Here is a 13,139-nt window from a genome sequence, read left to right as displayed (position 1 = left end):
CAAAGTGTGACGGAAGGACAGACAGACTGACAGACGGTCCGATCACTATATGCCCTCCTTTGAGGGCATAAAAATATTATGCTCATAAAGATTGTCACCATGTTTGAAGATGATATTATTAAAACTAATTTAGTAAACTAAATCAAGATATGATATATACATTTGCACTCAGTAAGTGTCATTCAGATTAAACTAAAAATGTGACTAAAAGTATTCACAATGTTTCACTATAAACAACTGTAGACATACAATAAAACCCAGTTTATTTAAGCAGAAGTGTGGACCCTTCAAGGGAGAGTATCTTGAGCATACTAGTATGTTGATAAATACAGAGTGGTCATTACCTACTGCACTAATTATGTAAAGGTAAGCCAGTGCATTTAACTGGAGTCAATGTTGCCATGGAAACAATTTCAAAGCACAGTAGATGTTCAATCAATACACCAAACACAGTTGGTTAAATTGGCTTATCAGTAAAGATCAAAGATAAGGCTCTACAGTGCATTCGTACATGTACAGTTATTTAATGACATAGAAACAATAGGTTTATTAAGTGCATGCAAACTACTGTCTTTATGTACACCAAATTTTATGAAGGAAGTCCCAGGTTTATACAAGGGAGTTTACCATTAGAAAGTATGTACAGGTTATCTTTTTTTAACATTATTGCTTATCAGAACTAGACTGTTCACACGTTTTCATTATATACATATAGAGAAAACTGCCCCACCCCCTTGCGGCCATGTTTTTCCACCCATCATGACCATTTTCGAACTCGTCCGAGATATCTATACAAATGATGTTTAGAAAACAAATTATGATGATTAGGCAAAAAATGTGACTTCTAGTGTTAACAAGCTTTTTTACTATATAAAGTAAAATGACCCCCCCCCCTGGCGGCCATGTTTTTTTACCTATCCGAATCATTTTCGAACTCAACCGTCATATCCAGAAAACACATGTTCTGACCAAATTTCAAGAAGATTGGACCAAAAATGTATCTTCCAGAGTGTTCACATGTTTCCACTATATATATATAGAGAGAGAGAGAGAGAGAAAACTGCCCCGCCCTGTGGCGGCCATATTTTTTCACCAATCTGGACCATTTTCGAACTCATCCGAGATATCAATGAAACCACGTTTTGAACAAGTTTCATGATGATAGGGCAAAAATTGTGACTTCTAGAGTGTTCACAAGGTTTCTCTATAGCCATATAAGGAATAACGCCCTGTCCCCTGGCGGCCATGTTTTTCAAAAGACGGGAAACATTTTTGAACTCAACCAACATATAATTTAGAAAAACATTTTGACAAAGTTACATGAAGATTGGGCATCAAATGTGACTTGTACAGTGTTCACAAGGTTTTTCTTTTTTTGACCTAGTTTTTGATCCAGCATTACCAGTTTCGAACTCAGTGGAGGTATTAATCGGACAACTGTTCTGACCAAGTTTCATGAAGATCGGATAATAAATTCGGTCTCTAGAGTGTTCACAAGGCAAAATGTTGACGACGGACGATGCACGACGGACAAAAGGCGATCACAAAAGCTCACCATGAGCACGTTGTGCTCAGGTGAGCTAGAAATATGAAGAACTTTTAAAGTTATCGCAGGATCCAGAAAAGTGTGAAACCGGTAGGGGACAATAAACATTTATTAAAGAAGCTTTGTGTCAATTAATTTCTTAACAACCAAATGACCTAGGTGTTTACCCCACATAACCCTGTTTCGAACTGGTTCAAGATATCATTAATATAAAGAAGTGAAACTTCAGCTACAGGAACAGTATAACATTCTCATTATAAACAATAAGTTGGTCCTTTATTTAAGGCAAATAACCAATTGCCAAAACAGTACGAAAGGGCACAATACGAAACAATATACACACAGAAGAATAAAGCTGGGGTCATCGCCTCGGAACGGTCAATGCAAAGCATTGGGGGTTTAAACCGATTTTAGAGCGCTCAACCTCTCACTTGGCCCAGCAATATTCACGATACATATAAGTGTGAATAAAAACTTAACCTCATAGCATTTTAACTCAAATTAAACAATGTTAAAGAGCATTAATTCAATTAAGCCACATGTGAATGTCAAGTTTCATGAAGATTGTAGTGACTTCTAGGTTTTACTATTGCCATACAAGTAAAACTGCCTCCTCCTTGGCAGCCTTAATTAAGCAACAAATGTTCTGACAAAGTTTGATGAAGATTTTTACTTAAAATGCAAATTATAGAATGTTCACAAGGTTTCACCTAAGTCAAATAAGGAAAACTGCCCCTTTCCTTGGGGCCATGGTTTTTGGCAAACCAGAACCATATTCAAACTCAACGGCAAAATTAAAACAAGCGTTCTGACCAAGTTTCATAAAGATCGGACTATAAATGGGACTTCTCGTGTGAATAACTGTATCCTTTCATTTGACCTAGTGACCTAGTTATTGAACTCATGCGACCCAGCTTCGAACTTGGCCAAAATATTATTAGAAAGAATGTTTTTACCAAGTTTTGTGATGATTAGACAATAAATATTGCCTCTAGAGTTTGTACAAGATAAATGTTGATAATTGATGATGGGTAAACTACAAAAGCTAACGATAAGCACCCTGTTCTCAGTTTAGTTCAAAAGACATGCTGACAATCTTGATTTGATTTGATTTGATTTGAACAAAACCATTAATAGTTTTACTTATTGAGTTATAAATGGACTTTGATATAATAAAGAGAAAAAACAGACATACAAACAGATTTTTATTGTCATCTAATGCCACCACTTTTGAGTATAAAACTTTGAATAAAATATTTTTGACACATACATATTTAATTAAAGCGGGTGAGGAACAACTCTACTTAAACAACCCAATAAGCAAGTAGGTTGCTTCTCCTGCTGTCTATGGGAAATTAACTTGGTCACCTGTGTTAATTTTATATAACAAATGCAGAGATAACATTTAGCTGAACACAAAACTTGTCTTTTTAATGAAAGGTCAATTTACATTAACATGAAACAGCTTTTGTTTTCCTAGTTTCAGCGATGTGTGATTTTCTGGAAAAATAATTATATATTTAAAGTAAAGGTAATATTAGGGAACTTCAGAATAATAAGATTTTTGGGTTGTTGTTCATGTTTCTGAATCAATCGCCAGAATCAGCATCATCATAATTTCCATCATCATCAGTTTTATCATCATCATCATGAAAAACAACTTAAAAATTACACAATCATAGCTATCGCTTCAATAGCTATCGTCACAGCTATCGCTTCAATAGCTATAATCATAGCTATCACTTCAATAGCTATAATCATAGCTATTACTTCAATAGCTATAATCATAGATGTCACTTCAATAGCTATACTCATAGCTATCACTTCAATATCTATAATCATTGCTATCACTTCAATAGCTATCATCATAGCTATCACTTCAATAGCTATAATAATAACTATCACTTCAATAGCTATAATCATAGGTATCACTTCATAAGCTTTAATAGTAACTATCACTTCAATAGCTGTAATCATAGGTATCACTTCAATAGCTATAATAATAACTATCACTTCAATAGCTATAATCACAGGTATCACTTCAATAACTATAATCATAGGTATCACTTCAATAGCTATATTATACTCATAGGTATCACTATATTAGCTATAATAATAACTATCAATTCAATAGCTATAATCATAGGTTTCATTTCAATAGCTATAATAACTATCACTTCAATAGCTATAATCATAGGTATCACTTCAATAGCTATAATCATATGTATCACTTCATAAGCTATAATAATAACTATCACTTCAATAGCTATAATCATAGGTATCTCTTCAATAGCTGTAATCAGAGCTCCAGATAAGGATTTAGTTTAAAGGGTATTTCACCCCCTGATATTATTTTAAAGTGTATTTTACTCCTTTGTTTCAGCCATAAAGGGTATTAAGGAATATTTAGGGGTATTTTGTGACAAAGTAAATGGCATGTTTAATCTAGAAATATTATTATTTGTTATTTATAGTATTATCAGAATGAATTTAAAATGACTATATAAACAGACTTTCTTTAAAAAATATTCCCGCAAGAGCCGCTGTTTGCTTTAAACGTCCCTTTTTGATCCACAAACATGATAAGCCGCCATTGTTATTACAATGCAGTGTCCGACAAATTTCTTATTTTTCAGGTAGCCCACTGGGCTACCAATAAAAATATTTGGTAGCCCATACATTTTTCCTACACAATGATAAGAGGCAGGTTTTCATCTTTATTTTATTTCTTCATTTACATATACATAATATGTATACATACATATACATAATACAGCAAGTAGTCTGATGTACAGTCAATATGGTAAATTAATGTTAGAGTACAGGCACCGTGTACTTTAATGTAAATGTACCAAAGAAAATCATATACTACATGTAGATATTACATTTATGTGCACATGTATGTGTACTGAAAAATTCGGACAGCGCGTTAAGTTGGAAACGTAAATAAGGCGTTTAGATGATCAATACGATTGACTCGTATGGTGTTAATCAATGCAATTGCCCTTTTTAACAACAAGCAATTGCCCTTTTTAACAACAAATACCGAGTTTCAAGAAATCAAGAGTATTAAATCATTTATTTACTTGTGTCCGACTTTAAGTACTGTCCGAATTTACGTATTGCATCCGTATGTTACGACACTTGTGTGCAGTCAGTATACAATACAATAATTGTTTCAATAATGAAGGAACTGATACAGTGTAACGGTAACGATACAGCGTGTTTACATTATATTTTATTAAGAGGAAATGTCAATGCCAAATAATTCGCGAGATACCCCGGTACTTAAGTTGAAATTCACAACGAAACTTTTAATGGAAATTAAATGATCTCAATGTTGTACCCTAGTTGCAATAATTCAACTCTCAGCTTTATAATCCAATAATTAGCTGATCCGCCATAGAAAAAATTATCAAAGGTTCTGGCAGTCCGTTTATATGGACTATGTTGTACCCGCTACGAAATTTTTATTTACATTTCTAACACGGCACGTGCCAAATTTCATATAAACAAAGAAGAAAATCGTCCATGGGTTATTCTGCAACACATTATGGGCGGAGCTTATAAACTGAAAGCACGCGCTGTAGCTAAACAAAACATGCCGATACATTTTCCACCAGCGTAATAATCCGGTATTTTATGAATGAAAGCGGATCTGATAGACAGAACAGCCGCAAGTTATTTTTATGGGCGGAACTTCACATAAAATAGTACACAAGAAAAATAAGATGCATTGTATAAATCTTTAGTAAAAACCGTGTAAGAATCGAAATAATTCGTGTACGTTATAGTTTGTTGTCGAATAACCCACGGCCGGAAGTTTAGATGCGTGGTCTCAAATCACTCGTGCTTCGCACTCGTGATTTAATCCCTACGCATCTAAACTTCCGGCCGTGGGTTATTCGACAACAAACTATAACGTACACAAATTATTTCTTAAATAAATACACCCATGCCAATTTTCGCGCAGTTTTTATCTGGACAAAGAAATTCATTTATTTAATGTAGAATTTTGTAACCTAAAATAGCTGTACACAACGTGTGCAAACCGTGGCAGGTGATTTACGCATGTTGCAATTGAACGGTCCTAATTGTGAGCTTATTTCATCATATCTTTAAATAGAACCATATGCCGAAATTCATTTGACACTTTAGAAAATGTCAAACGTTTGTGTGTATGACTCTTATCGTCTATATTACCCACCCATAATTTGATTTAAAAAATATATATTGGGCATATATGGGATTATTGATTAACAGTCGATTAATCCAATTATTAATTGACAATGCAAACTAATTAGCAGGTGTTAACCGCGTTCACACCGTTGTTATTAATATTCATTTTCGGTTTCGTTACCGTTTTGAAGAATCCGCTATTGTTTTGATTTATTTAATGTTCGTCGTCCTTGAATATTTAACGACATCAAAAACGTTGTCGCTATTACTCATTGTTGCGGTTAACAAAGAATTCCAAACTGCGAAATGATGTTGCATCATGTGTGCCAACTATCCAACCGGCTCTCATTATATTATTAGCAGACGACAAATGTTGATTCTGATTGGATGATTAAAATACACTGTTACTGTTTACGACATTACCGCAAGTGATCGGTGACTGATTAGATAATTGATTGCACTTTGTTATCGGATAATAAGCAATACACAGTGTAGAAACACATGGTCAGCGTGTTTATTCTACGTATGTCTGTCAATAAAACGGGCTACCGCTCTTATAGTTTTATAGAAGCCCGGCGGGTGTCAGCTGGAAAATTACAGTAGCCCGATGAAAAATTTCGGTAGCCCCCGGGCTCCGGGCAATGGATTTGTCGGACACTGTTACAAGCTTATTTTGATTGACTTACTTTTGATTTAAAGGTTAACTTACACTAAAAACTCAAGTGGATTATTGGTTAGAACAGTTACGAACTTTAATCGATTTAAAATACGTACGAAGATTTGTATTGCGTCTTGTTACGTACTGGGCCGATTTTTAATGCGTTTTTTTATTTTTTCAATGCGTAAATATTCAGATACGCCTCTTATCTGGAACTCTGGCTGTAATCATTGTCATATGGGGCATCATCACCCTATATTAAAAGATGCACTATAGGCAAAATTAAAATCTTAACTAACACATACCATAGCAGCTATATTTTCCAACCAAAAGGAACAAATTTCAAACTCAGTTTGGATATCAGAACAATATTCTGAGCAAGTGTCATAAAAATTGATAAAATTAGGCAAAAATACAACTAGAGGATAAGCAAGGTTTCAAAATTGCCAAAAGATCAACTTCCCCGCTCCCTGGCAGCCATGCTTTTCAATATACCAAAACCATTCTCAAACTGGGTCTAGATATCATTAGAACAAAATCTTCTGAGCAAGTTTGGTGATGATTCATGTATTAATGTGACCTCTAGAGTGTTAACAGGGTTTCACTATAGCCATACTAGGACGCCTGCTACACCATGGTAGTCATGTTATTCAATGAACAAGAACCATTTTCGAAATCAGCTCAGAAACATTTGAACAAATCTTCTGACAAAATTTCATGGAGATTGGACTAAAATGTGACTTCAAGAGTGCCAACAAGGTTTCAATATAGCCCAAAAGGCTGTCTCTCCCCTTGGTGGCCATGTTTTGCAACAGACCAGAACCATATTGGAACTCCCCTGATATATCACAAGAACAAATGTTGTGACCAAGGTGCATGACAATTCCACTAACAAGGCCTGTTTTTTACATTCACTTTCAAAAACATTATTGTTCATGATGAACATAAGACAGACAAAAGACGATCACAAAAGCTCACCACTTGCACGCTGTGCTTAAATGGAACAAATGCAGACAAACTTTGTTAAAAAGTCCAGCCATTGATTCATCCACCCATTTACACCCATTTATACCAACATAGTTTAGTAATATCTTGCCAGAATAAAATCAATATGTCCCATACCACAATAAAATGTGGTTAAACACCATTACATATTTAAAATATCAAAATATTGCATGTATCCGTAAGTTATTAACAATAATCACAGTACATGTAACTATTAGTTATTTTTTTAATTGTCTGCCTTTGCATCTTGTTATTGCATCTTGGACACCTCATATTTGTCAACTTCTTCATCTGAATCATCAATCAAGGTTTTGGCTCTGAAACAAAAATAACAAAAGCATTTATAAGGCTTTCACAGTATTTTAACAATGTATAGTCACCTACAAAAGAAAATTCCTTTAAAGTAAAGAAAGTACACTACCTGCAAGTTCCCCTATATCTGAACATGAATCTTGTGTTGTAACTTCATATTTTTAAACGTTCTATTTCAACACTTTTACCCAAAGTAACTTACTTGTCCGAAAGAGTTGAGGGAATATTTTCTTCCACCCATTTCAGATCATCTTCCTTAAAAACACACAATATTTAATTAGCAAATACTAACTATATTAGCTATCATGCATGTTGCAACATTCCACTTTGTTCCAAACACTGATGTGCTGAAAAAAGCCATCTGCACAAATTCACATGGTAATTAATACAATAATAATATAAACCTATGTGTAAGACAGAAAAATCTTACTGGACATGCGGTCAGATAACTTTAACAAGGGACAAAATTGTCACAAAACCAGGTTTTCATTGTGAAAAAAAAATCTGATAAAGGGAGACAAGGGACAAAATTGTCACAAAACCAGGTTTTCATTGTGAAAAAAAAATCTGATAAAGGGAGAAAACTCAAACTGAACTTTTGAAATGAACAAACAAAATAAACCCCCTTTGTAAGTTTGTTTTTTAAAAAAAATTGGCGACCTTGACATTGGAGATATTGACGTGATTCTTTCGTGCGACACACCGTCCCATGATGGTGAACAAATGTGCCAAATGATTTTAAAATCTCACAATGAATGACATAGTTATGGCCAGGACAAGCTCATTTATGGCCATTTTTGACCTTTGAACTCAAAGTGTGACCTTGACCTTGGAGATATCGACGTAATTATTTCACGCGACACACCGTCCAATGATGGTGAACAAATGTGCCAAATGATTTTTAAATCTGACAATGAACGACATAGTTATGGCCCGGACAAGCTTGTTCTGCCTGCCCGCCAGCCCGCCAGCCAGCCAGCCAGCCAGCCAGCCAGCCAGCCAGCCAGCCAGCCAGCCAGCCAGCCAGCCAGCCAGCCAGCCAGCCAGCCAGCCAGCCAGCCAGCCAGCCAGCCAGCCAGCCAGCCAGCCAGCCCGCATTCGCCAATCTAATAACCAGTTTTTTCCTTCGGAAAACCTGGTTAAAAACTCAAACTGACCTTTTAAAATGAACAAACAAAATTACCCCCCTTTGTAAGTTTGTTTTTAAAAAAAATCTATTTTTAGTCGTGGTGACCTTGACATTGGAGATATTGACGTGATTCTTTCGTGCGACACACCGTCCCATGATGGTGAAGAAATGTGCCAAATGATTTTAAAATCTCACAATGAATGACATAGTTATGGCCAGGACAAGCTCATTTATGGCCATTTTTGACCTTTGAACTCAAAGTGTGACCTTGACCTTGGAGATATCGACGTAATTATTTCGCGCGACACACCGTCCAATGATGGTGAACAAATGTGCCAAATGCTTTTTAAAATCTGACAATGAACGACATAGTTATGGCCCGGACAAGCTTGTTCCGCCCGCCCGCCAGCCAGCCAGCCAGCCCGCCCGCATTCGCCAATCTAATAACCAGTTTTTTCCTTCGGAAAACCTGGTTAAAAATTTACCATACCTCACCAGATTTGCTTATTGGCCATAAGCATTATTTTAAAACAACATAAACAAGAGTTCCGCGGTCGGAGATGACCGCATTGAAGCCGGATTTTTGATTTAAATGACAGGAAAGTACCTTTCGTGTTTTTGTCAATGCAATACTTAAATTACTGAAATATTGTTCAAAGGTCAAAATGAAATGTAAGTACTTTTCAAGGCATGAGCAAACCTTGTGTTATGTTTTGAATGCATGCATATACATGAACAACAATAACATTTAAGGTCACAGTGACCTTGACCTTCAAATGAATGACATTGAAATGACCAGTGGTCATCTTCTAGTACTGGCCAATCTTTATTTCAAGTTTGAAGACTCTAGGTACAAGCATACCAAAGTTATAACATGAAATAAGAACTTTAACATTTTTACATTCAAGGTCACAGTGACCTTGACCTTCAAATGAATGACCTTGAAATGTCCAGTGGTTACTTACTAGTTCTGGCCAACCTTCATGTCAAGTTTCAAGACTCTAGGTCCAAGCATACCAAAGTTATAACAACTTTAACATTTTTACATTCAAGGTCACAGTGACCTTGACCTTCAAATGAATGACCTTGAAATGTCCAGTGGTTACTTACTAGTTCTGGCCAACCTTCATGTCAAGTTTCAAGACTCTAGGTCCAAGCATACCAAAGTTATAACAACTTTAACATTTTTATATTGAAGGTCACAGTGACCTTCACCTTCAAATGAATGACCTTTAAATGACCAGTGGTCATCTGTTAATCCTGGCCAACCTTCATGTCAAGTTTGAAGACTCTAGGTCCAAGCATACCAAAGTTATACCATGAAATAAGAACTTTAACATTTTTACATTCAAGGTCACAGTGACCTTGACCTTCAAATGAATGACCTTGAAATGACCAGTGGTTACTAACTAGTTATGGCCAACCTTCATGTCAAGTTTCAAGACTCTAGGTCCAAGCATACCAAAGTTATAACAACTTTAACATTTTTTATATTGAAGGTCACAGTGACCTTGACCTTCAAATGAATGACCTTGAAATGACCAGTGGTCATCTGTTAATCCTGGCCAACCTTCATGTCAAGTTTGAAGACTCTAGGTCCAAGCATACCAAAGTTATACCATGAAATAAGAACTTTAACATTTTCGAGCACGCCGCCACCCCGCCCGCCCGCCCGCCCCCCCGCCCGCCCGACAACATCAATCTATAAGCCGAGATTTTTTCGAAAAAAATCCGGCTAAAAATATAATAATGTTTCCAAGATCACAGGCTAGCAAATATGTTTGTAAAGTTTATCACTCAGACAGCTACACTTGTAATGGATAAAGGTAAGCAAAATGAAATTCTGGTTAACATTGTTAAGTTTCATCAATTGAGCAATTACATTTTACCAGTTTTCTGAGACACATAAATCTGAGGGAAAGATGCACAGATCGGGTTAAGTCTTTAGTTAGGGCATACAAATGTGGTTTTGATTGCAGGGTTAAAATCTGAAAAAACAGTAGTTGACAAGAACTGGATTTATAAAGACAGCATTTTGGAGATATTTATACTCACGATTGTATTCTGCTTCTGCTTAGGAGATCCATTGGCCTGCTTCTTTCTAGCCTTCACATCTGAAAGGACATCAATACAAATGATGGATGGATCACATTTCTACACCTGAAACAAACAGAGCTGTCCAACTACAGCCTGCTTAAATGTTCTTGTTGAACACAGACATATCTTTTTGGTAAAATTTTATTTACTTTATTTATTATTGTTATCCAGCAATGTTCCATTTGCTAAATGGCCTATAATTTTCGAAGCCCCTTTAAATTGATCCAAATAACCCTTCATTCAGGTATATGGTATCTAAGTATTAAATTCCATTAAATGATTCTTTTTTTTGGCTGTTGAGCAGAACTATTGTTTATATATAACATAACAGAAACCTTTTTACCCCACTGTTTAAACATTAAATTAAAGTTTTAATATTAGGCAGACTTCCCAAAAACCTTTATCCGATGGACAAGAGCCTTGCATTTTGGGGAAATCGGATAATAATAAATAAAGTATCCGTGCAATAGTAAGACGTTGTTTTGATTTTTATTCTGGAATTTATATTTCACACTTTGTTCGCTAGGGCACATCCATGACTTAATGATTTAAGTTAATGTAATCTTGCACTGACTTAAAAATTGTTTCAGCTTGGCTTCTGAAAGCACTATTTTTGTTATAAATGCACACAATTCTACACTAACTAGAACTTTGTCACAGACGTGACGTATACCCCCACAACCGCATTGACACAGACTATTTTGCATGCTGTCTTCACAAAACAAGAGAATCTAATTTATGGCGAATTTTAAGAACTATTATGCCATTATCATTTATGGCCATTTTTGACCTTTGAACCTAAAGTGTGACCATGACCTTGGAGATATTGACATAATTCTTTCGTGCAACACACCGTCCAATGATGGTGAACAAATGATTTTAAAATCTCACAATGAATGACATAGTTATGGCCCAGACAAGCTCATTTAAGTCCTTTTTTGACCTTTAAACTCAGTGTGACATTGGCCTTGGAGATACAGGGTTCGACACTAAGGCACGTCCGACAGACATTGTCTAGTAAGATCGGTGGTCGGGCTAGTAAAACTGTGGGCTAGCTTGCCCGACTGGTCGTACATACAAAATCTATACTGATTCATATAACTATAACTAACTGAAAACCTTTTTCTCTTAATTTGTAAAATAACTATTGTATCCATTATTTACATCAGAACAAAACTAGCGTATATAAATAAACGCGGGGCATTCACATGATTCATTGCTATTTTTAGACGCGAAGGAGAGCTTCCCGCAGAAATAGCTTGTTTCCATTGGTAAAGTTGTCATGAATATTAACACTTTGCATGCTGGGAAATTTGTAGTCTGCTAAAATGTTGTCTGCTAAATTTCTAAAATTAGCATTTTCTTCATTTTTTTTTCAAAGAATACTATCAGAATAGCAAACAGTTTGGATCCAGATGAGACGCCACGTTCTGTGGCGTCTCATCTTGATCCAAACTGTTTGCAAAGATCTTCAAAATTCGGTTCCAGCACTAAAATAGTTAATGATTTTCTGCAGTGTCGTAGAACTTTATATCATGTTTTACGACTTCTATCGAAAATCGGTATCGTCAATGTAAACATTTTGGCGTAGCAGACGAGAGAATGTAATTTAAAGAGTGACTTTGTTGAATATTGGATTTTCGTCCAACAAATAAGTTAATAAAGAAGAATCTGACGGTAAAACTGACACAGATTATGATGGAAAAGGGCATTGGACCTGTGGTAGCATGGAGCACAGCGGTCAAGGAGGCCAGAATTTGATAACGTTTAATAAATGTCACCTGCTGTACAGACATCATTTGTTTAACTGGTGATAAACAGTGAAATTAAAACAAACAATTTATGTTGTTAAATAGTTTTATTTTATTTTTTACTTTGTGCATCAAAATAAATTTCTTGTGTTCACCAAAATATTTTCTGATAAAACCTGATTAAACAGTTACAGTGTACACGACACAATTCTGTTTATTTGCTATGTCATTTATGGTCTAGTAGACATCAGATTCGGGCTAGTACATTTTAAGAGGAGCTGGTCCGATGGTCTGGCTGTAAAAAAAGTTAATGTCGAACACTGAGATATTGACGTAATTCTTTCGCGCGACACACCGGCTAATGATGAACAAATGTGCCAAATAATATAAAAATCTCACAATGAACAACATAGTTATGGCCCAGACAAGCTCATTTATGGCCATTTATGACCTTTGAACTCA

General features: G+C 35.6%; 1 protein-coding gene across 1 annotated transcript in view; it reads right to left on the bottom strand.

The window, feature by feature from the left end:
* Nucleotides 1-2,738: 2,738 nt before the first annotated feature.
* Nucleotides 2,739-13,139, bottom strand: part of LOC127870835 (transmembrane protein 87A-like) — a 78,014-nt gene continuing 67,613 nt past the window's right edge. The window contains exons 17-19 of the mRNA XM_052413367.1: nt 10,885-10,943; nt 7,903-7,955; nt 2,739-7,705 (exon numbers count right to left, since the gene is read on the bottom strand). Of these exons, the coding sequence (XP_052269327.1) occupies nt 7,639-7,705; nt 7,903-7,955; nt 10,885-10,943 (179 nt within the window). The 3' untranslated portion in view covers nt 2,739-7,638. The remainder of the gene's footprint in view (nt 7,706-7,902; nt 7,956-10,884; nt 10,944-13,139) is intronic.

This window comes from Dreissena polymorpha, chromosome 3 (assembly GCF_020536995.1).
Source record: "Dreissena polymorpha isolate Duluth1 chromosome 3, UMN_Dpol_1.0, whole genome shotgun sequence".
Lineage (NCBI taxonomy): Eukaryota > Metazoa > Mollusca > Bivalvia > Myida > Dreissenidae > Dreissena > Dreissena polymorpha.
This window is presented reverse-complemented; position numbering and strand designations above follow the sequence as displayed.